This window comes from Mesoplodon mirus (assembly GCF_964341445.2).
Source record: "Mesoplodon mirus genome assembly, chromosome: 7".
Lineage (NCBI taxonomy): Eukaryota > Metazoa > Chordata > Mammalia > Artiodactyla > Ziphiidae > Mesoplodon > Mesoplodon mirus.
Genome location: NC_138983.1, coordinates 133,117,080 through 133,142,837, shown reverse-complemented (window position 1 = coordinate 133,142,837; position 25,758 = coordinate 133,117,080). Strand labels below are relative to the sequence as shown.

Genomic DNA, 25,758 nt, shown 5'->3' with positions numbered 1-25,758 from the left:
ATAACATGTTGAAAGATGGGAATTTATGATGGTAACGTTCATTCAAAAGATAACTCGTTGACTCTCTCCTGTGTGCTCCGCACCGTGGTGGACAGTGCAGGTATAACGCCCTCTCCGTATAATTTAGTCTTGGCGCCTCCAATACCTGTGAAGAATCGATCGAAACTCTGACAACAAATCCTGTGCAGTTTAGATAATATACTTTCTAAAGGACATTTCACTTTTTCTAAATATATCTGGTAGGTGTGCCTCTGGGAATCAGATATTTGAGGCAGTTATTGAAATGCTTTTAATATAAGGAAAGGGAATAATTAGCCTTGTGCCTTTGGTGCCTCAAAACTTCCAACTTGGCTGTAATAACCAAAGAACTATATGAATAGTGAATGTTTCCCCAACCCCATCCTTTTACTTAGAAGTGGTGTTTATTGCTTTTTGAAATATCCTACCTAGAGTTATCCTGTTGTTGTACAATTTCTTTCAGCACTTGGAAGCACAGGGGAATTTAAACACCTTTTCATAGTGTTGCCGGTACTTTGATAGTTTCAGCTTGCATAGTTTATTAATTCTCTTTTGAGTAATTTCTCTCTGGTTAATTTCTCCTCCCATTAAAAGGGTCATAACTATCTTACAGTTCCTGGCTGACTCCACACTGTAAAGGAAATAACAGCAATAATTTTATTAAAGCATATCTCACAGGGAGGCTTTAAGCGAACACTTTTTTAGAGTATTTTATTTTAGTATACTTATAGTTTATTAAGGGTTTAATTAATAAAACTTCCTAAGCGAGAAGAATTGTCCTTTTCAGTATCTTACCTTTTCTTTTTGTTGTTCTCTCTCAACAGAATATGACCCACCAGGCTATCTCTACCAAGGGTCAGATGTTACCGGGCAGATGGTGGAATACACCACTCTGCCTGGCACGAACCGAATAAACAGAAATGTTCGTGGAAGCTTCAGCAATGGCTGCTCCCACCTCCACCATAAGCTCCCCAGTGGAGTCAGCGGGAGCTTAAATGGAGGACTCTACTCTGGGCGCACGAGCTCTCTAACCAGGACACGCGTGGATTTTGAACATCCTCGTCATCTCGTGAATGTAAGAGACCCAATTATAAATAAAAGCGCCCCTGTGCCCCATGGTGCCAGGATACAAGAACAGGGCCAGCACGCGTGGTTTTTCCCAATATAGAAACCTCACAGGTTCACTGGAGTGGACGTAGCATGTATCACCGGCAGCCCCTTGATCCAGAGTCATGCTTGGAAGCTTTCTATTATCAGGCAGTAGTTATATTAATCAATCGGATTTATATTTTTAAATTATTTGGCACCGGAAGTACAGGACCAGTAACAAACAGACTGGAGGTTATTCTTGCGATGAAGCGGAAATACCATTGAGCGTGGACCAAACCAAATACTTTAAATTTGATTTATTTAGAGCAAACTCTGAAAGCTCATATGCTTAGACGAGTCAGGCAGATCTTGAAACTGAGTGAAGCAAGTTGGGGATGGGACGGAAGCGATGGAGGCGTGGGAGAGTTGTGCACTGTCTTAAAGCAGCAGCCCCAGTTCAGCGCCCATTGTTTGTATGCAGAGCTGAGGGCCCCGTGTGGCCTGGTCTTCTGATTTTTCACAACATCCGTAAATCTAGGTGAAGTCACCAGATTTTTTTACACGTTGGCAACTAATTCCAGTTTTAGAAAGCGTTGCGTGGGCCATGCACAGCATGTCTGCAGGCCACCAGATTGTCACTTCTGACCTCCTGTGAGGTTTTTTTGATTTGTTTTGCCCCATGTGTGTTTCTGTGGTTGCCTGTTCTGTGTGTTTCTGTGGTTTATGTTTTACAGTACTAGTATTCTCTAGCCACAAGGAGTGATAAACCTTTAAAACTACTTTATTTCAGAGATAACCAGCTGATATAGTTTAATTCTTGAAATGAGAGTAGAATGACTGGCGTATTTTAGATTTGTGCTGGTGAAAGAGATTCTCTGCACTAGGCAGTTTGATTTATTACATTGTTTGGATATGCATCCACATTATTTTTCAGTCAGATAGATAATATGTTTAGTTGGTCAATTAAGCACTCACTTACATTTTTGTCATTGTTCTGATTACAGATATATTTGCCCATAACCCACAATGTGCTAAAGTCTGGAGAAGTTTAGAGATTTTTCTTTATATCTTCAACAGTAGTAAAGGTTTATTAAAATATTACCTTTGGAGAACAAAACTATAAGATATATTTGTATCTTAAAGCTAGAAATCTAATGGCTTTCCTGTGACCTAGCTTTAGTATGTCATAGAAAAAATATTTAATTTGCTTTAGTGCATCTCATTACCAGACGAGAATAATGATTTCATTATTTTGTGTGGAAAGACGTGGCTTATATTCAGACTTTCTAAACTTTTTTTGTCACCATTCCTAGTCCAGACTACTAACATTGTCCAAGAAACTGAAGGAGAGAGCATGACGGTTTGAACAGCACATGCTGTTTCCATAAGAAGAAAAAATAACTCTGATGCTTGCTTTAGTATTTGAACACAGTACTTTGTGTTTTTTGAACAATGAGTTGCTATTTAAATAAGAGTTGCCCCATTAAGTGTACAATTTTAGAGATTATCCTCTGTGATCTTAACTCATTCATTTTCTTATGATTCTCTTCTGGGAAGGTGGAAATAGGGATATATATATATATTTTTTAATTATTTATTATTATTATTTTTTTTTGCGGCACGCGGGCCTCTCACTGTTGTGGCCTCTCCCGTTGCGGAGCACAGGCTCCGGACGCACAGGCTCAGCAGCCATGGCTCACGGGCCCAGCCGCTCCGCGGCCCGTGGGATCTTCCCAGACCGGGGCACGAACCCGCGTCCCCTGCATCAGCAGGCGGACTCTCAACCACTGTGCCACCAGGGAAGCCCGGGACATATTTTTGAATGCTGTTGATTATAAAAATGATTGAATTAACTGTAATCCGTTTAGTGATTCAAATAAATGCATCATCCTGTAGGTTGTTAACTTCATTTTTTTCAGAAGCTTTGGAGTTTATCGTCATGGACTGAATGTAGCATAGGAATATTCTTTCTCTCAAAGTTTTCTTAAAAATTCCTATTGCTAGTTGGCTCAGGAATGTTGAGAGAAATTTTCAGTACTTTTGGTTTGCTTTGATTCTGGCTGTTGTTATGAGATGAATGGAAGTGGAAAGTGTTCTGGGAAAACCGATTGCCTGAACTCTTCCTAACCTTGAAGGCCTCTTCTGAGTTTGGGTACAATGTAACAGCCTCCCTCACCCTTATCAAATTCAGTTCTGCTGTTTTGCTTTGGAAAGCAGAATTTTGACTCTGACCATAAGGCTGGTTCAAGCCCTAACTTCAGTTTTGAAGAGCTCTTGCCACTGTATATGTCAAGTGAACATTTTACAATGAGGTATGTGTTAATCTGGGCATTTTTCTTAATTGCTGGGCAGTTTCCGCCAAAAGCAACAGCAAAATATTAATACTCCGCTCCAAGTCATCGCTGGCTGAGAATCTGCTCCATCTGGAAAAATAAAACATGTTTTAAGACTTCGTCTAGTCAAGTGAACAGACCTAATCGAAATAATTACAGGAAAATGAAGATGGGTTTATCTTGTGACATCATTCAAACAGATTTCCACCCTGTTTCTACAACTGGCATCCCATAAAATTTTTCCATGACTGCTAGGAAGGTAAAAATGAATAGGAGGTTATAACGCATAGAGTATTTTGGGCCCATTAGATTTGAAACACTGAAGGGAAGTGACTAAACTTCTCCCTTCATTTATTTGCCTCTTTCCAGTACAAACATACATGCAGAAAACATAGGAGTTAACTTTTTGGAGAACACTTTTAATATTGTGCAGAACTCATTTGTGGATACAAGTAAATAGTGATAAACGTAACACGGCTCAGGGAGATGGTTAAAATATACCACGTAGCCATTTATTGTTGGTGTGGCTTTTACATCTGAGATGATGTGGTTACTAGTCTATGGCACCTTCAGCACTCTTTCTTTTTCTCTTTTTCCCTGTACTTGCTTCCTGATAAGGGTGGCGGCCTGTACACGGCAGTACCTCAGACTGACCCGATGGAGTGCATTAGTTGTCGAAATTGTCGGAACAACAATAGGTATGTTGCTGTGTGTTTGCACAGGTGGTTGTGAATAGTTATGTGACTCCCTTTGTTATTCTCCCTTCAGCAAAGGAAGTTCTTACAATTTTACCTAAGTTATAAAATCTCAGAATGTGGAGTCTTAAGTTTAAGGCTGTTACTCAGTTTTTGCCCCAGCTTTACAATTTTTACCTTTTCTGTGCTTTGGTTTCTTTAGATATATTGACAATATTGATGACTTTATTTCTCACTGAGATACTTTTAAGAGGTTTGATGTTTTTGAAATCTTTAAATTAGTGTCATTCTCTGCATACAGACTTTATCTTTTCTCACCTGTTCTATTTTCAGTAGAGTTCTTTTCTATGCTATGTGATATTTTCTACTCTATATTCTGGATGAGAGCATGTTTGAATGTTAGGGGAAGAACCCTGTGTGTATGGTAATGTTTTTTCATAGTAACATTACTGAAATTTTCATATCAGATTATTCAATTTTTTAAAAATTCTTAAAACCTTAAGATAATTAAGTAGCATAATCTTGCTTTCTTTTCATTTCTGTTTTTTTAAATTAAGAGTTATATGTACTCACAATACTTCAGACAAGATAGAAATATGTAGAGTGAAATGTACATTTAAATTTTGACAGAATATTCAGAAAGCTTTCATGCTAGTTCTCTATGTATTAATCCAAAAGGATTATCAAATGTTTTGTTGTACTGAAGTTGCATCTGTCAGAAATCTCAGTTCTTTCTCTTACATAATGATGGTGTTTGATTACATGGTCTCAAAAGTCCTTCCCAACTCTAAAGCTCTGCAACTTAAAAATCATATTATAGTTAGTACATAAAATACCTGGAGTATGGACTGGAGTTTGGTTATTTCATTACTGAAATGGGATTTGACCCATATTTTTTAAAACGAATTATGAAGTTAACAGTTGCATCTGGGAGTTATCAAAACCAGAACTTGAAGAAGGAATCAGTCGACCATTGAATTAAAAGTACATTGTTTCATCATGTGTTTTGAGAGTTACAGAGCAAAAGCAATAAAGCTTTCTGGAGATTTTTTTTTTTTAATCATTTACTTAACCCATCTTAGGGTTTCTATATTAGCAAGAGCCATCTGCCTGTTTTGTGTACTAAGATTTGCTTGTTACACTTTAAAATTCTATATGACCCTAGCTAAATTTTAAGATGGTCGTAACAGTGAAGCTACAGTTTTGTCCTGAGCTTGTCAAAGGCTTTATCACAACTTGTTAGGAGCATGCTGAAGAACTGGTAAAGATGGTTTATACGCCTGGTAAGTAATCAGATGGACTTAATTAAAACACATCCTTTGTGGTTCCTGTGGCCATCAGCAAATGTGATTCAACCCAGATGTTAGAATGCTGGAATGAGCGGACCTCAGGTCTAAGAATAAGTAAACATAGGCTTTGCCACTGCTTAAGTCTATGATCTTGGGAAAGTTATGTAATCTCTCTGAGGCTATTCCTTATCTGAAAAATGGAGAATTGTCTTAGATAGTGTAAAATTGCTCCCAACATACTCTGATTATAGATTTTGGTAATTTGCTGCTCGTCATCTTTATAATGAGGTATCATATCCTAGTACCAAAAATACATCCCATTTCCTTAAAAGAATTTGAATGACTTCTACCATCTTGCATTCATGGCCATTTTCGTATGTGTGAACGTGTGTGTATGTGGCATTTGGGGGTTTTATTATACATGGTTTTTTTCCTTTACGATGGTGGACAATTATATTTCTATTGGTTTTCAAGTTAATGGCCTCTTGCATTTCATGTCTGGGGGTTTTATCTGGGAGCATAGGTGAATTCTCTGCAGCCTGAGAAAGCCAGCTTCTGTTTCTCCCTGGCCTAAATCTTCTTCCTACCTCAGAGTCTACCTGTTTAGGGCAAACCTTCGCTTGCCTGCCTTGCCTCTGAGGTTAGCCAAGTGGCTCATCTGGCTTCCAGGAGCGCTTATGTGGTTTTGACACAGATGAACGTCAATAAGTACCTATCTTCAACTCTGCCAAATTGGAATCATTAAATCTAACGCGTCTAACTCCTTTAACGTTGTAACTGAAAACAGGTATCCCCTCTCAAGATCCCCAAGATGGCAAAATTTGTAATAAGCTTCTAATACTGAGAGGCAGGTGATATATCATGTACTCCCCAAATATGCACAATTTTCGTCAATTTACACTTTTAGAGTGTCGACATTATCGCTAAGACTAAATTTGCGTTTCCTAATGCCAACTGAAAAGAGTGTGTACACAAAAAGAGGTATAATTTCAGTTAAGACATATGAGGTCTATCCAGGGGATATTTTATTTTATTTTATTTTTTGCTGTACGCGGGCCTCTCACTGTTGTGGTCTCTCCCGTTGCGGAGCACAGGCTCCGGACGCGCAGGCTCAGCGGCCATGGCTCACGGGCCCAGCCGCTCTGCGGCATGTGGGATCTTCCCGGACCGGGGCACAAACCCATGTCCCCTGCATCGGCAGGCGGACTCTCAACCGCTGCGCCACCAGGGAAGCCCCTCCAGGGGATATTTTAGAGTTTTTCGCTCATCAGTCAAAAGAAACATTTACTGAGCACTAGCCACTGGAATAGGTTCTGAGGTGTTTCCAGGCAGAAGGAATCACAAATCACGGAAGGAGGAAGGATAATGCTTACATGAGGGTAAATAGTCTAGTTCAGTGGTTATCAAACTTCAGCACACACTAGAATTAACTTGGAGCCCTTGTAAAAACACAAATTATGAGGCTCTACTTCTAGAGTTTGTGATTCAGTAGGTCTCGGGTGGGGACTGAGAATTTGCCTTTCTGATGAGTTCTGGGGCTATTGATGCTGCTAGTCCTGGGACCATGCTTTGAGAAACACTGACATAATTTAGCTGGAGAAATACAAATAGGGGGTAGCAGGATATAAAACTGGAAAAGCAGTCTGAGTTTATATCATGGATGACCCTTACTGTCAGGGTTTAGTAGTTTATTTAATCAACACTTATTGAGTGCCCACCATGTCCTAGGTACTGGCCCAAGCCCTCCCTCCAGAGAGCCAACAGTTAATAATAGTGATTCACAGCCAGAGCTTGAAGTATAGTGAGTAGAGTTTGAAGAAGCACATTGGATCTTGTAGTTTTATGTTTAAGGAATAGAAAAAAATTCCCTATTGTTTCTGTAATATACAGTACAGGAGGGATGTGAGATTTTTACATTAATCAGAAAGGGGGATATGGGTTAAGTGTTGAGAAACACTGGGCTTAGTGGCACAATGATTCTTTTGAAGATTTTTAAGAAAGGGAGCCATCTATGCAAGATGTGTATAATAAGCTGGTTAATGGTAGTAGTCAGTACGCTGGTGGGATTGGAGGGAGGAGACCAGTGTGACTACTTGCGTAATGAAGGCCTTAGCTTCACGCAAGGAATGGGGGTGGAAAGGAAGAGAAAAGTGAGATTCTAGAGCTGGAATCTTTAGGACTTGGCTATTGACTGATTGGGATCTGGGAAAAAATGGGAGGTTCAAATGAATAGAAAGTTTCAAACACGAATGACCTGGTAGTTGCCATGGTGATAGTCATAGAAATAAGAAACTTAATAAAATGATATATGGAGGAAAAGTTGATGAATTTGGTTTGGGGCTTTTAGAGTTTCAACTGCCAGTTGGGTATCTAAGTCAAGGAGACACAGGAAAATGCTGGTCTTGGGTTCAGGGGGTAGACTGGGACAATGATCTCTATATTTCAGAGTCATTTGTATCAAAGTGATAGAATTTAAGAATAGGTGGGATGGAGACAATAACCTTGGCAGTTTGAGTATTTTTATATATTTAATTATTTAAGGTATTTGTTTGGTTTATTTAATTTTTTTTAAGCTTTTTGATTTGGACCATTTTTAAAGTCTTTATTGAATTTGTTACAATATTGCTTCTGTTTTATGTTTTGCTTTTTTTGACCCTGAGGCATGTGGGATCTTAGCTCCCCGACCAGGGATTGAATCCACACCCCCAGCATTGGAAGGCAAAGTCTTAACCACTACACCACCAGGGAAGTCCCTATTTCTTAAGTATTTAAAGTGATTAGACATCTTTTTTATAATTCTCTCTTTTATTATTTTTTGCTTATTGCCTTGATATATCTTCAAAGAGATGAGGAAAGGGGTGTGAAAATCAGGAGAGCGAAAGGGAAAGAGGATTCATTCATTCATTTATTCATTCAACGGACATTTGTTGAAGGTCTACAGTGGGCCAAGCACCAAGATAGGTCCTGAGGCTACCGTTGTGAGCAAAACAGGCATTGTCCCTGCCTTCACTGAGCTTACAGTTTGATGGGGAGACATATATTTTTAAAAACTCACATAATAATCATAAAAATGAATATATAATTAAAACTGGATGCCTTAAAGACAAAGTAAAGAATGTAGTAGAAAGGAAAGACTTCCCTAAGCAAGTGACATTTTGCTCTGAAGAATTTGTAAAACTAGGTAAAAGAGGATGGGGATAGGTTTAAAGCTTTCCAGGCAAAGGCAAGGTACCATGTATGCAAAATCTTTAAAGCAGAGTGCCGGAGTCCTTACAGAACTTAAAGAAGGCTAATGTGGCAGGAACCTAGTAAGCGAAAGGGTCAGAGGTAGAAGATGAGTGAAATCAGATGGTATGGAGCCGTGGCGAGTCAGTGAAAGATTTTAAGTAAAAGAACATTGTGATGGAGCACTCCGGAGGATAGAGTTTGGAGGATCCACTGGATGGCGCAGGAAAGGATACAGGGGACCAGTTGGATGGCCGTGGCAGTAGTCCAGATGGGAAATAGTGCACTAAGATAGCTACAGTAGATACAGAGAGAAGTAGGTGGGTTGGAGAGACTTAGGAGGTGCAGTTTTTCAAAAAGACATGAGTAATTGTGGGAGGAGGCAGAGGTGTCAAGGATGGTGTCCAGGTAATTGGATGCCGTCACTGAACGAGGAAACACTGCAGGAAAGAGCTTATACCTGTCTACCCCTCACACACCTGGGAGTCATCATCCCCTTAGACCCCGGGGGTGCCTCATCAAACTCACCTTGACCCAGGGCAGCTGTCTTAGTCCACAGGTGCCTGAGAACTGACGAAGGCCTTTCCACGTGGAATCTTGCCTGCACTGTGTCCTGCCACCCCAGTTTGTTTTTTTCTGCCTTCTTAGGTTTAAACTTGAATGTATTTCTTAGAGTGGGCTTTTAAGAAGCAAGTCATTGCCAACCTTAGGCCCCTTTTATCATCCTTCTGTTTTAGTCCTAGAAAAGTTTGCTTTTCTTGTCTAAACTGGCATATTGACATGCAGATTTGACAACAGATTAGAGGGGCGCGTGCACTCCAGCAATCTGTGGAGTTTTATTTGCTTCTAGGGCTTTTGTGGCATTTGTAGAAGACTGCCTGCCTCACTGGGTTCAGTCCATGTGAGCTTTTCAGTTTTGAGAGTAGCGTGTAATAGCTCCCTATGAACAGCTGGAAAGAAGCATATTTAATGACGCTTTTTAGGGAGCCAGCCCCCTACACAAAAGACTCAACTGAGAGTCTTGTGCAATTTGGGCACTGCAAGAGTTAAACAGATTTTAATCAAGTAAATCAATAGCTTTCTACCCACCTCCTCTCCTCAATTCAAAAAGCAGTAGTGCAGTTCTGGATATGTAATCAAATGGGGTTTGTCAGTTGCTTGGCTAGTTTAATGGGAAGGGATTGACATTAAATCTGGTCTGTTTACCATCAGTCTTGATAATTTGTAAGAGAGTAGAGAGGACACTGATGAAATTCACAGATGAACAAACTGAGAGGTCCCGTCAGGAGGGAACAAAAAATTAACTTTAAGGGTCCTAGAGAGATTGGAAATGGGCAGGAAGTAGCTAAGTAAAAATCAGCTTGGAAAAATGTATATAATCCATCTGGGAAAAAAAGTATTATCTATACCTGGCTGATGGTCAAGAGGAGAAATAAAGCTATTCGGAATAGTGCTTTAGAACACATAGATATAAATGACCTCCAAGTTTTTACATAATGATCACCTTAAAAGTCTGTGTATTGTTGAGTTTGGGGGTGCTCTTTCACCAACTTGAAACCTTCCACTGCTGTCAGATATACTCAGGTAAAAATAGTCTCTGGAGATGAATATGAAAACATTTCATTATAGTAGTAGTTCTTTCAGACCTAGAGTTTGGTCTACCCAGTTGGTTTGTTAAGTATGAAAACAACTGCTTATCCAGGACACCTAGACTGTTTCCTGCAGCAGGTTAATTTCTTATGACTAAACCCATCTGCTATCCCTGTCCACTCAGCTACTTCAGAACTAGCCATAAAACCAAAGGAAGGAAACACGACAAAGCCCAAGATTTGGATTCTCTTCCATCTATGGTAATCAGCCTGATTCCCTAAGAAAAATGTTGAAAGAACTATGTCTAATTTCTTTAATTGATCAGTACCTTCCTTTTGAGTTACATATCTCCTGCTTTTGATATGGAGACCCAATCCTGTTGTCAGGGAGTCACATGGTTAGACTAGTACTTTTGGTCTTTTATTTGTAGGATTGTGCATGTATGTGTGTGTGTGTGTGTGAACTTGCCATGTTCAGTAATGCACTCAGTCATTTATAGTCACCCAACATGTTGTTGGGTGACAGTCACCAAGAAACTAATTCCCAAAAGGAAATTCTCACTGCAAGGCTTGCGTCACTGCAGCATCCAACAAAGAGTGTACAGTGAGAATGGAGAACCTTTATGGGCCCTGGAGGAATGTCATCAGGGTTCTGTTGCACAGTTACTGATGACTTCCCCAAAATAAGGGCTAGGTCAGCAAAATAACAGACACAGGGGCAAGAGGAAACATCAGGGGTGAGCTGAATATTAAAACAAACCACCACCAAGATGAAACCGTTTCAGAAGATGTTCATGAAGCACATTCATGAAAATCCAAGAGGTTCATGGGTAGTTAGTCCCTGCCCTCCAGGGATAATCAAAAGAGGAAACTTAAGGCAAAATGTATATAATTATCTAATCAGAGTTATTCTGCACGTAATCATGCTTAACAAATATTCAGCTGTGTAATCAGAAATGGGATACTTCTCTGCAAAATATTTTAGAGGTGCTATGTAGTTTTACTGGAATGTCCAAAATATGTTTAGTCAAATACTAAAGCAATGTATTCTTTCAAGAACAATCCTATGCTACTATTCCAATTTCTTACTTCCTTGTCTGTGCTATTCAGATTGTTGGTGAAAGAATATTTTATTTTTATGACACTATAATAGTCATTCTCCTATGTTACAGCTTGGTCAGACAGGCCTCTCCTGTTTACTAAAAGATGTCTTAGTAATAAACTAACAGGTCCCAGACTACCTGAATTCTTGCAAAACAGCACAGATTTTTGTATGTGGCATGATGCACAGAGTTCTATTTACTCAATGTTTTAAAATTAGGAAAAGTCGTTTCATTGAGCCAGAGACAACTCAGTGAAAACTTTCACCCCACTTTAAGCCAATAATAACTGCAGTTGAAAGATTGTTTGAGAAGCCTAAGATAGTAAAATTACAAGCTCTTTGTATCGTGTAAACTGTAAGATGTGCATTATAAGAGCATCTTAATGAATGTGATACATTTGCAGACACAGACATTTGCCCTTTTCTCTCTCTCACTTGTTATAGATTTGGGTCTCTTACATTTACGTATATACAGGTATTATCTTTGTGATTATCTGATTGCTTTAGAAACTTTAGGGACTTCCCTGGCAGTCCAGTGGTTAAGACTCTGTGCTTCCACTGCAGGGGGCATGGGTTCGACCCCTGGTCAGGGAATTAAGATCCCACATGCCATGCAGCAAGGCAAAAATAAATAAATAAATAAAGCCACAGTTTTTTTTAAAAAAAGAAATTTTAATTAAAGCGTTATCAGTAAAAGAATTGTTTCACATGTTATATGCCTAATTATATTCAGAACAGGTATTATATTCCTTTCTTATCGACTGTGTCCTCTGTGCTTATATCTTAGCATGTAGCCCCCAAGTTGAAGCCATTTTTATGTAGACATCCAGAAATGAACTAAAAGTAAGGTGACTGAATTTTTTATATTTGGTTATCTACGTGGTTAATTACTGATGATTATGAGTTAGGGTTCGGCATACTAGAAAAATTTAAATCAGTTTGGTTTATCATGTTGAAAATTGGGTTATAATCCCGTTAACAGCCTAACTCAAATGACGATGTTACTACCAGCACCTCCCTGTTAATTGAGAGTCACAGTTCGGAATAAAAGTACTCACTGCTGTGATTTTCTATATTACTTACCTGAAAAATAGCTGCTAAAGAATATGTAATAGGAAATTGCACTTTTCTCTTGCTAAATATCTGTAATTCCTTTTAAAACATATGTGTATTCTGCTTGTTAACTCACAGCACATAAAACCAGGTGACAGTCTCAGCTCTCTAATTACCATCCATTGTAGTTGGCCCTGGCTCTTCTGTCCTGACCATCCCTCGGTCCTGTCCCATCCGTGTAGTTCACCTTCATCCTCACAAAAGTGCTCTATACTCAAACTGTTGGACTGCCCTTAGATTTCCTTTAAAAATCTCGTCCTGGGCTTCCCTGGTGGCGCAGTGGTTGAGAGTCCGCCTGCCGATGCAGGGGACACGGGTTCGTGCCCCGGTCTGGGAGGATCCCACATGCCGCAGAGCGGCTGGGCCCGTGAGCCATGGCCGCTGAGCCTGGCACGTCCAGAGCCTGTGCTCCACAACGGGAGAGGCCACAACAGTGAGAGGCCCGCGTACCGCAAAAAAAAAAAAATCTCGTCCTTTGCTTTAAATTAAAGAAATGAGCAGGACAGAAAAGAAACTAAAAGGAACAAAACAGCAGAAGAACTCAAGGCATCTTATCATTTGGTGAGTCTTCATTATTTTATGTCAGCATTATGAAATTAAATTCATATTAGATCTATATAAGCCAATTATTAACTTATAATATCTTGTGTTTAGGGAACTGCCCTGGTGTTTCAAATTCTGGCAAGTATATATTTTTCCTACACCTTAACTTTACTTTTTTAAATGAAAACTTCTCTTTCTGACCTGATCCTCTTTTGTCTTTCAGGTTTCTAGCACCTTTGTATTACTTCCAGATTCCTGCAGAGAAATGGAACATCAAGCCAGAAGCTCACTTAGTTTGTTTTACATCATGATTGGGGATTTCATTCAGTGCCTGACTGTGCTCCATTGTCTCGCGAAGAGCTTTCTCTGCCATCTAGGACAGGCATTGCCCGTCCTCCAGAAGACTGAATTTTAAGTCAGAGAACTTTGAAGCCAACAGGTAGAAGAAAAACTGAACAACAGAGCTAGTATGGAACAAGGACAGAGATAACTACTATTGTGGTACAAAAATCTTAAGGGGTAAGTGTATGGTTCACTCTCCCTTTATTTTTTTGGCCGTGCCAAGCGGCATGTGGGATCTTAGTTCCCCGACCAGGGATCGAACCTGTGTCCCCTGCAGTGGAAGCATGAAGTCTTAACCACTGGACCGCCAGGGAAGTCCCATGGTTCATTCTCACTTTAATCTACGTGTATTATCTTAGTTTTAGGTATGGTCTGTTATAAGGTATCTTGACCAATTAGTTTAATTGTTGCTCCTTGATAATAAATTTACTTGCTTACAGAAAGGGTTATTTAAAAAGTCTGATGTTCTACTGTTTATTATTTATTTATTCACCATTTTTGAGGTCATACGATATGCCATTTACTGTGTGCTTGGTGCTGGACATTATGACCTTAATTAGAGTCTAACATGCATTAGTACTTTTATTACTTCCTAGACAGTAAAATACTTTAGAACATTTTAACTCCAGTTCCTTCCCCAGTGTTTTGTTATTTTTGTCGTGTGGTTTAATTCTATAAATATTTAAAATCCTTTAAGACAATACAGTTACTGTTTTTTGCAGTCGATATTTAGTCACAATTCCCAACATTACCTTTGTTGCTATTCATCCCTCCTTTTTTTTTTAAACCAGTTTTTATTGGAGTATAGTTGATTTACAATGTTGTATTAGTTTCAGGTGTACAGCAAAGTGAGTCAGTTATACATGTACATATAACCACTCTTTTTTAGATTCTTTTCCCATATAGGTCATAACAGTATTGAGTAGAGTTCCCCGTGCTATACAGTAGGTTCTTACTAGTTATCTATTTTATATAGAGTAGTGTATATATTTCAGTCCCAATCTCCCAATTTATCCCTACCCCCCTTCTCCCCTTGGTAACCATAAGTTTGTCTTCTACATCCGTGACTCTATTTCTGTTTTGTACCATTTTTTTAGATTCCATATATAAGCAATGTCATATGATATTTGTCTTTCTCTGTCTGACTTACTTCACTCAATATGATGATCTCTAGGTCCATCTATGTCACTACAAATGGCATTATTTCATTCTTTTTTTATGGCTGAGTAATATTCCATTTTATATATGTACCACATCTTCTGTATCCATTCATCTGTCAATGGACATTTAGGTTGCTTCCATGTCCTGACAATTGTACGTAGTGCTGCAATAAACACTGAGGTGCATGTGTCTTTTGTTTTGTTTTTGTTTGTTTTTTTGCGGTATGCGGACCTCTCACTGTTGTGGCCTCTCCCATTGAGGAGCACAGGCTCTGGACGTGCAGTCTCAGCGGCCATGGCTCACGGGCCCAGCCGCTCTGTGGCATATGGGATCTTCCCAGACCGGGGCACGAACCCGTGTCCCCTGCATCGGCAGGCGGACTCTCAACCACTGCACCACCAGGGAAGCCCCCATGTGTCTTTTTGAATTATGGTTTTCTCCAGGTATATGCCCAGAAGTGGGATTGCTGGATCATATGGTAGCTCTATTTTTAGTTTTTTAAGGAACCTCCATACTGTTCTCCACAGTGGCTGCACCAATTTACATTCCCACCAACAGTATAGGAGGGTTCCCTTTTCTCCACACCCTCTCCCTCATTTACTGTTTGTAGATTTTTCTGTATTTCTTCCTGTTGTCTGCTGGTACTCATTTTCCCTCAACTTGAAGAATTCCCTATAGTATTTCTTGTAGTACAGGTCTGAGGGTTACATATTCTCCCAGATTTTTTGTCTGGAAATGTCTTCAATTCATCTTCCTTTTCAAAGGGTATTCATTACTGTTCATTAAATTCTAGGTTGGCAGTTACCTTCTTTTTGTGCTTTAACAATGTCATTCCATTATTTTGTTGCTTCTATTGTTTCTACTGAAGAATCATCTATACAGCTGTTGTTCCCTTTCAAGGTGATAATGTCTTTTTCTTCTGGCTGCTTTTATGATTTTCACTTTGTATTTTTACTTCCAGCAGTTTAATTATTCACATTTGAAAGTATAATTTTCTTTGTATTTATTCTGCTTGGGGTTCATAGAACTTCTTAAATCTGTGGCTTGAACTTTCATCAGTTTTAGGAAATTCTTAGCCTTTATCTCTCCACATATAGCTTTTATCCCATTCAAAAGTGAATTTTTTGATTATGTCCAAAAAAATGTACATACCTTAATTTAAAAATACTTTAGGGCTTCCCTGGTGGCGCAGTGGTTGAGAATCTGCCTGCTAATGCAGGGGACACGGGTTCGAGCCCTGGTCTGGGAGGATCCCACATGCCGCGGAGCAACTGGGCCCGTGAGCCACAACTACTGAGCCTGCGCATCTGGAGCCTGTGCTCCGCAACAAGAGAGGCCACGACAGTGAGAGGCCCGCACACCGCGATGAAGAGTGGCCCCCACTTGCCACAACTAGAGAAAGCCCTCACACAGAAACGAAGACCCAACATAGCCAAAAATAAACAAATTAATTAATAAACCCCTACCCCCAACATCTAAAAAAAAAAAAAAAAAAAAATTAAAAAAAAAAATACTTTATTGCTTAAAAAAATGCTAACCATCATCTGAGCCTTCAGTGAGTCATAATCGTTTCACTGGTGGAGGGTCTTGCCTCGATGTTGATGGCTGTTGACTGATCAGGGTGATGGTTGCTGAAGGCTGGAATGACTGTGGCAATTTCTTAAAATAAGACAACAGTGTTTGTGGCACCTCAAAACAACTACAGTCGGAGGTCACTGGTCACAGATCACCATAACAAATATAATAATAATGAAAAAGTCTGAAATATTTCGAGAGTTACCAAAATGTATCACAGAGACAGAAGTGAGCAAATGCTGTTGGAAAAATGGCGCTGATCAACTTGCTTGATGCAGGGCTGCCACAAACCTTCAGTTTGTATAAAACGCGTTATCTGCGAAGTGTAATAAAGTGAAGCATAATAAAATGAGATGTGCCTGCATATATTTTTGAGCTTTTTTCTATGCCTCGTATGCCTCTTAAGCTTCTTTCTATATTTTCCATCCTTTTGTGTCTGTGCTTCAGTCTGAAGACCGTGCAGAGACACGCTTCATGTTCAGTAAACCTCTAGTCCTCTGTGTTCAATTTGGTCTTAACTCCATGAATTGAGTTCTTCGTTTAGGTATTCTACTTTTTAGTTTAGAAATTCCAAATAATAATTATTATTAGATTCTAAGTCTCTGTTAAAATTCTCCATCTTGTCACCTGTTTTCTTGAATATGTTCATCCAGTTCTTTTAAAATCTTTGTCTCCTAACTCAGTAGCTTCATCACTTAGTTTTCTCTTGTTTCTGTCTCCAGAAATGCCACGTAATTTTTTATTGAATTCTGGACATTGCATATAAAAACTCATAGAGGCTCTGGAAGATGTTTTCTTGCCCCAGAAAGGATTTACTTTTGCTTTTGGCAGGCAGTTAGGCAAGGGGCAGATCATTTTAACCCAATTAGTGATTGAGCTGATTTAATGCTGAGTTTCAGTCTTTTTAAAAGCCTTGTCTATTCCTGCTTCACTGTTATTTTTACAATGTAACCCTTCAAGGGTCCTAATGAAAAGCCTGGGGGGTTTACTGGGCCTTTTCTCTTTGGTAGGCTCTGAACTCCAGTTTCTGTGTTCCCAGCCTCAGGAAACTGCCAGATGTTCTGCTCAGCTCCTTAGCCACTTCCTGCTTGACGTCTTAGTGTTTCATCCTGCACTGAACTGGGCAGATGCCTCATGAGGAAAAGTGGGGCTGAAACTCACATTTACCTTCTTTCTGGAATCTCAGCCACTTAAGTGCTGGAGTAGCTCTCTGATGATTTTGACAGATTTAAGCTAAAATTTCTCCATCTTTTTTAGTTGCCAAGTTGCTCTTGGCAGGAGAGTTGTTCTGATATAAACTAATCAGCCATAGCCAGAAGCCAGGAACTTAATTTTTAAGAATGATTTCCAGTGAATCACGGTAGCCATATAGATTCCCCTGACCAGAGATATTTATGGTTTTTTGAAATCAGAATCCTTCTTACTCTCTAAAGCCACAGTTGCCATCTACTGTAATTTCCTCAATTATAAGACACTTGAGTCTGAAATAGCCTGGAAGAATACACACTGGTCTCTAGCTGGAATGTGGGAAGTACCCTGTTCTCATCAGCTATACATCTAAGATAACCCATCTCAAAGTTGAGTGCTCCCAGTGTCTTTTATACCTTCTTATATTACACTTACTACATTATATTGTAGCATTTGTTTACTTTTTCTCCTCTGCTAGACTGAGAGCTGGAACCTGTTGTATTTATCTTTATACTTTCAGTGTCTACCACAGTGTCTGACATTTAGAAAGTATCAGCAAATGGTTTTAGAATAAAGGGTTCTTCTAAGTAACGTTATTTATAGATATATAATATCTTATTAAATTCTCATTAGTAGTAGTTTGAATGCAAAAAGATTTTTCCAGGAGTTCCCTGGCGCTCCAGTGGTTAGGAATCAGCGCTTTCACTGCTGTGGCCCCGGCTTCAACCCCTGGTCGGGGAACTAAGATCCTGTAAGCCATGCAGCACGGCCAAAAAAACAAGAAGATTTTTCCCCTGGACTTGCCCCACATTTTGGGTGAGTACCCTGTTTAGAATCTGTGGATTCTCATGAATTGAATACATTCAGGGGGATTTTCAGGTTCCCTGTGTATTGAGACAGTGGAAGAGACTAATGAAAAAAGAGACTGATAACATGGACATTTTTAAACGGATGTCAAGAGATTCGTGTTCACCCTCATCGGCACCTCAGAAAAAATTTTAAGTTCAGAGTTGAATAAAATGTACAGCAGACCAATAAGGAATGCCACGCTCTCCTGGAGTCATGATCTGTCCAGCGCAGTGCTTTGATTCTGACTCCAACAAACTCTCTTCCACACCAGTGCTCCCTCCACTTTTGACTGCCTTAACACTTGCATGGGAACACAGATTTTCTTTCAATCAGGTATATATCTTTCCTGTATTATTAAAAGGTAAAATTACAGTCATATTAGATAATGCTGTAGTCAAATTATTCTGTGCAGATGAATACCTGACAGACATACTTTGCTTTCATGCCAGGTGACTGGTATCTGAATTCTCCTAAGTGTAGAGTGAATATATTTCTCTATTTGAAATTAAAGTTGGACTTATTTAAATTAAGGATTTGGTTTCCTGACAGATGTCTTATTCTCTTTCAGGTTCCGAGTCTTCATGCTTAGGATTTGGTATTCCTAATAACTTGAACCAACAGAAATGCTCGTAACAGTTGCATGGACTTCCTTTTACTGATTTTCTTACGCTCCAGAAACATACCATCCCATGTTCAAAGGATGGAAGTCCAAAGAACTCTTATCTTTATTCCCTAACATGCCTAGCTCCATCATACTCCTGGTCAGTCCTGTGTGTTTCCTACCTAACAAACCCAGATCAAAGCCAAATGAAATGTCTTCTCCAGACTTTTCTCACTCCTAATTTTATAAATAAAAAATATTTTTATTTTATATATAAATACTTCTTAGATTCCAGTTTCTGTTAATGACGGACTAGCTTGATCATCCACAGGTAATAATGATGAAATTGGACAATTTGAAAGTATTGTAGAGTAACCAGAAACAGGCAGAAACTGAGTAAATCTAACCTTGAAAGACAGTGGGTGACATTTGTTTATGGGGTTTTGCCTGAGGGCATTCTCCAATCTTGGGTCAAGAACACAAACTGAAGGTGTTGAAGGATGGAGTTTGAGGCCAAGAGATCAACCAGAAAATCAGAGGGAAAAATCCAGTTTAAAAATTTACTATACATGTAAAGAAATAGGAAAATGTGATACTTACTCAAGGGAAAAAATAGTCAATAGAAACAGACTCTGAGATGATCCAGATATCACAACGAGTAGACAGTGACTTTAAAGCAGCTGTTACAAATATGCTCAAGGACTTGAAGATATACACACAATGAATTCACATGGGGAATTTCATCTGAGAAATAGAAACAATTAAAAAGATGAAATGGAGGGACTTCCCTGGTGGCACAGTGGTTGAGAGTCTGCCTGCTGATGCAGGGGACACGGGTTCCTGCCCCAGTCCGGGAAGATTCCACATGCTGTGGAGCAGCTAGGCCCGTGAGCCATGGCCGCTGAGCCTGTGCGTCCGGAGACTGTGCTCCACAAAGGGAGAGGCCACAACAGTGAGAGGCCTGTGTACCGCAAAAAAAAAAAAAAAAAAAAAAAAAAAGATCAAATGGAAATTCCAAAGCTGAAAAGTATAAATAACTGGAATGGAAGGTTTACTGATTGGGCTTAAAATCAGATTGGAGAAAAGAGAAGCAAGAGTCAATGGACTAGAAGATCAATAGAAATTATCCAATCTGAAGAACAGGAAGGAAAAAAATTAGAGAAAATACATATCTTGGATGAAGGCAAGAAATAAAAGTAGGGCAGAATTGAAGTGAATGCTCACTACTATTAAATTCTAGCAATTAATTCTGCAAAGAAAAAAATTGAAAAATAAAACCTGGATTTTGGGTGTCTAGTTCTTGTGGTGTTTTTTCCAAGAGTGAGAGGGAACATATCTGATTTCAAAGTGTGTTTTTATTGGCTTTCATAAGGTCATTTCTCTCACGTGGCCATAAGTTTCTTAGTTTTCTGTCCTCTTCCTCTTTTTTTCTTTCATTCCTTCCAGTGTGGATGACCTTTTCCATCTGTGTGCTATATTCTGGAGCTATTTAATTATGGAGACAACTTCTGACTAAGTGGACTAAGGCAAAGGAAACATGGGATAGGTCATCATATACAGTTCAATTCTTAATTGGTTTGCTTTTTGATGCATTCTCCTGTTATATTTCACTTTAACTCTAATTTTTGATATTTCAAATCATAGTGAATCATTTAGTTATTTCTAAGCATCAATCTTTCTTAAGAATCTGTGAATACAAAATACCAAATGATATGTCAAAATGAGTGGCTTTTAATTATTGATCCCTCTAGATACAATTCTATTTCTTTTGGTTTACCCTTTGTAGGTGTTTCACCAAAACCAACAGCGCTTTCAGCAGCAGCCCCCTTCCTGTGGTCCCAGTGGTAGCACCTTATCCTCAGGATGGTTTGGAAATGAAGCCCCTCATTCACATGAAGATGCCTGTATGTCTGGCTTCCACAGTCCCCGACTGTGGTCAGTCACCTGAGAAGGGCATCAGAGATGACAAGGCACGAAGACCTGCTCAGCATATTTGCTGTCAAGACAATAGAAATGAGACCAACTCTGGTTGTGTGGAAGTTGCAGCAGAGTTCAACAGAGGTACAGCAAGACATTATAAATCTTAAGTTTCTAGATAGTCTTCAGTTAACTAAGAACTGTATCAGGAAAGGTGATCCTTTCAGAATGTTCTCTCTGTGATCAACTCACATATTTCTTAGATATTGGGTGGGGGGTGGGTATTGGATACTTAAAAAAAAGTTGACTCAATAAAGAGTTCTTTGAAATTTTGTTATGCACACTATTCATCTCAGGTTGTTCATCCTGAGAACATTTTGGAAAATAAATCCAAATAGGCTTTGATTCAGTTTGTACCTGAAAGTAGACTTGCTAGAAGGAAGCATTTTGTGATCCTGAGCTTTTTCATTTGAATTGATTCTGGAGTTGTAGCCTTTCTTTAAGGTGGTAATTTTGGGGCTTTTAAGGGGTTTCCTTTAACCCTGAGCTGAATTGTATAACTGTTCATGAGAGCTCAACTTTATTTTAAACCTTTTAAACCTACTGGCTCCCTCAAATTCAAACTAAATGTAACTGGGCTCTGATTTTGCTCATGATTCTTTCTTTATTGCTCAAGGTAATGTTTGTAGACTGCTTTGATAAAAATCAGCCTTTATCATTTCATAATGCTTCCAAACCTTTGTTTTTCAGGAGACAGCTGTGTGCCTTCAGAAACAGAGAACAAAATTTTAAGTTGGAATCCTCTTATTTTGCCACCTGATTCAAAGGACTGCACTGAAAAGACACCATGGTCTCCTCCTGGCATTCCTGTAGACAGCCCTTCAGGGGTCCTTCAGCAATCCCAGGAAACCTGAGGATGTGTCAGTGCCTCGTCATGTTTCCACTTCAAGCCAGTAACTGCACAAAACAGGCCTGGGGATGGACCGTGTGAAGGACATTAATTCAATTCAGAGAGAAATCGTTATTTATTTTTTGTAGTAGTAATGTCATATGAATGTATCTTAAAATGTGTGCCCTTTTATATTATTTATGCCTTAAAAGTTTCCCTCCCTATTTCTTCCTCCCCCTCAGTAGTAAACAACCTGGTTTGGCATAGTTTTCAATCATATGAGAGCAGTGGGATCATTCCACGTTTTCCAAGAGCCTCAGCGACAGTAAGAGCCCCTCCTACAAGGATCCCACCTATTGGCTGACTCAGCTAAGAGAGAGTTGCACAGGCCATTGGAACTTTTCAGATGGAAAGCTGTCTTTCACTATCATGTTATCAGACTTTCTGAGAACATTTGTAGTCAACCCCAGTTGTAGCCTGATGTTTGTAATAGCAGATGTCTTGTGAATTTGAAGAGTGCCTTCCACAGAAGTGATAGTTGAACTATAGACTGTCTGCACATGGGCACAAGTTATGTCCAGCTTTCTAGGCACTAATCACAAAGAGTGTCACGGACACGGTGGTGGTTAAGTCTGGTTGGGTTATTGCAGAAGGTAGAAAGGGAGCCAAGGCCAGTGAGAAAAAGAATGCCTACTAAAATTTAAAATTGCTTTTGTTTATAACATGGTCACCATGGGGCTCTTTTTGACTGTTTCTAAGAGTAGGAGCAAAATAAGACTTTCAAGTAGTGACTGGAAGAGAAAGATCTGCATTTTAAGAAAAAAGGGAAGGTTCCAGGGGGACTATCTCGGCGGAAGCTCTCCCATCAGTATAGGATGTGTCATGGTACCACAGCCCCTGAAAATCGGTATGTTCTGATTTCCAGCTTGGGCAATACCTGGAAGATGGGAGTGTCAGAAAAGAATCTTGAGGTTTGAAGTTTCCAGACATTTTTTTCTGAATGTCATCATTGTAACAGGCACCTAAAGCTTTGATTAGAAGAGTTCATAAATCACAATTATTGCTGCCTCTGAGTGACAAGGACATTTGCAGCTGCCCTTGGAAGGCTTTTCTTCTCCACATCTAAAACAAAACAAAACAACACTCTTAAGTGTATTTAATAGCTTGAGTCAAGCTTTATGGATCACTGCTCTTTTCTGGATTGTGCATCCCTTTGGGGAAGAAACAGATTCTACCTAAAGTCAAGCAATTCCAGCATAAGTGGAAAAATTTTAGTTTCCCAACAATTGCAGTGAAATAGACTAGAATACTGTACTAATCGACTTTCTATATAAATGCATCAATATCCCCTTACATATGTCTATATACTTTATAAATAGAACTGTTAGTGGAATGTGCTTTGTGAGCTGGGTCACTATGCAAGGATTACTTTGAGTAGAATGTAGTAGATATAATTTCATAGTCGGGTATCAGGGATGCTGTAGAGTCAAGTTCTCCATCCCAGACGTCCATGCCTGTAGTATACTGGATTTATTCTTCATGTTGCTTAGATGCAGTTAGCTTTGGAGGGGGATAGCTGTGTCCCTTACTTCTGTGGCTAGCAAAGGACAAAGTCCTAGCACACAGAATATAAAGACATACCCTGTGTTTGCCAGTCAAGCTACGGCAATACAGTCACAAAGGGAGTTTTAGAAAACTGGGGAGTAAATGTTTGTAGGCAGTCATTTTGATTCAGGAAACAGAGGTGTATTAGCATGAGCCTTAGGTCATAAACTGCTTTTAAAGATTGACTTTGAATATGGGATTTGTCCACTAGGAAGAGAAAACAACTTTACCTTTAGGGCAATCTCATTGTGGACTGCTTTATTTATATTATTAGTAACGCTGTTTTAAGTGTTATCCCTTTTATTGTATTTTATTTATAAAAAATGCCTTTATATATTGAGATATATAAATATAAATATATATATAATTGCCTTCATGTTTAGGAGTTATGAGTGCTCTCTAACCACGATTGTTCTGAACTTTTAGCCCTGCACAGTCACCCAAAACAGTCCTACCTAATGTCCCTTGCCAGGAAGTCAGAGGAAAATACAGCGTGGGCGATGGCTCTGACAGTTGTGAAGCAACTGCTGTGTACCAGGCACTGTGCTGGTGCTTGTTCCTGCTATCTCAAATCTTACTGTTAAGACACATCGACAAAGTAGGTAAAGTCCCCAGGTCACACAGGTGAGCCACAGAGCCTGCATTTGAACTCACCTGGAGCTGTCATCTGAGCTCCCTCCGTTTTTCCATACTGCTTTCCGAAAGCATTGTGGTTCACTCTCCTGATGGAACTGGTCCAGCTCTGTAAGCCCTGGTCCGCCCCGCCATGGGATTCCTCAGACGCTCAAACTCCACAACAAGAGAAGCTGCCTCTGTCCTCCACGGGCAGAGCTCTGAGCTTATTGCCTGGTCTTCCCGGAGCCCTCATTTCTCTCCATGACCGCCGCCCCCACCCCCCCGCCACTACCATCCGCACACGGGAATTTGACCTTCTGTCAGCGTAATAGTGATCCTGTAATCCCTCAGGCCTCTTAGAATTCGCTGTGAGTCTTTGTTTTAGCATAAAACTCCCCCACTCCTACTATATCATTTCACTAGCTCCTTTTTTTCCTTCTCTTGGTTATGCACTGATCGTCTGGTGATGGATGCTCTACAAGATGTAAGTGAAATGGCAATGTTTTAAACCTTTTGAAGTGGTCTCTAGAAAAAGCATCTCTTTCTCGGTTTTGTTTTTGTTGAATGAGTCCTCAAGGACCAATACATCCTTACTAAGCTGATTGTGATGCAAATCTCATTCCAGCTACCGTACTGCCAAGACGTTAACTTTATAACTGAATTTCATCTGTGTTGCTCTCTTTAAGATGCATGTTTTTGTATCATATTGAAAAGTATGTTTTATTTTCCTTAAAGTGGTAATGTTTGAAATTGTACATATTTTAAATGATGTAGCTTTGACAGGTTTTATTTTGTTGATTTGATTTTATATTAAAAGAGAATGCTGCTTTCATGTAGAGTAGCATGTGAAGATGGGGATCCTCTGATTGCTCCCTGTTTGTGTAAAGCTGCTTATAGCCTGTGATTGGGGTGGGTGTACATCTCACTCTGACATTTTTTGGACCCCTGTCCTCCCCTGAAAATCCCCTGTGCACATCCCAGAGCCCAGTGAGTTAATCCATTCTGTTCTGACTGCAGAGATCCAGGCCCTGAAGGAAAAAGATCCAGGACAGGTATTTTATGGGAGGCTGGGAAAATACGTGCACCAAGGAGCTCTGTCAAAGCAGGCAGATGCTCCCTTAGGGGAACTCAGTATTTCTTTGGAAGGAAGCAAGAAGTAGGAGAGGAGCAGCAGGAGAGTGAGGGAGAGGGGTCCCTTCTGAGACCTCACCTATTCTTACCATTTACCTAGAGCCATGTCCCTATGAACCCCAGGGTAGAAATTTAGTCTCAAGAAGCAGCCTTGCTTTACTGCCCTGAAAAACTCAAAGTGTCTGGGCTGCTTAGACCAGAAAGCCAAGAGGGACTTTTGCATGGGGTGGGGCCGCCTTGTTCTGTTGTATTCCCCAGATTTAAAAGAGCCTTCCTTGAACCTCAGCCCCCGTCCTGAGAGCTGCGAGGGAACCTGAAACCCCTCTTCTAATAAAGTCTGAATCTGTGAGAACCTAAGGAGAACTTAGTTTCTGTCAGTTTTCCGTCTCCTCTCAGGCGCCACTTTCCTGATTCCTGGCAGGATCATCCCTTGGCTGTCTCGCTGTTTCTTCTCATCTGAGTCCCCCACGGAGGCAGCTCTGCTGACTCTTCCAGGCAGTGGAACAAGCATGCATTTGTGTTTCACCCAGATGTCAGACACACACGCTTGGAGTCAGTGAGTCATGCTGGCGGCTGACAGAGTGTGACTTTGGCTTGCGCGGGTCCCCTCTCAGCCAGCTCCCCAAGCCTGGTGGCAAGAACCCTGTCCCGTCTTGTTGGCACGGACTACGGGGTCTAGCAACTGTGAGGCCCTTTGACTGTGACAGGCTCGGTGCTATTCCTACATGAAAGGTGAAAGGGAGACAAAGGCCCTGGGCACCTGGCTCTGCTACCAGCCCTGATTCAGCTGGTCCTATAGTAGAAGCTCGTGTTCTTGGGGAAGGAACTTGGAACGTGGAACGAACTACACGAGCACATCTCTCTCTCTCTTTTTTTTTTTTTTTTTTGC

The 25,758-nt window shown here is 40.0% G+C and overlaps 1 protein-coding gene across 2 annotated transcripts in view; it reads left to right on the top strand.

Annotated features, from left to right (window-relative positions):
• CDON (cell adhesion associated, oncogene regulated) overlaps positions 1-25,226 on the top strand; it is a 101,236-nt gene extending 76,010 nt beyond the window's left edge. For both annotated transcript variants that reach the window (XM_082629711.1, XM_082629710.1), the window contains 4 exons: positions 843-1,093; positions 4,059-4,138; positions 20,499-20,773; positions 21,380-25,226. In XM_082629711.1, the coding sequence (XP_082485837.1) occupies positions 843-1,093; positions 4,059-4,138; positions 20,499-20,773; positions 21,380-21,543 (770 nt within the window). In that variant the 3' untranslated portion in view covers positions 21,544-25,226. The remainder of the gene's footprint in view (positions 1-842; positions 1,094-4,058; positions 4,139-20,498; positions 20,774-21,379) is intronic.
• Positions 25,227-25,758: the final 532 nt, after the last annotated feature.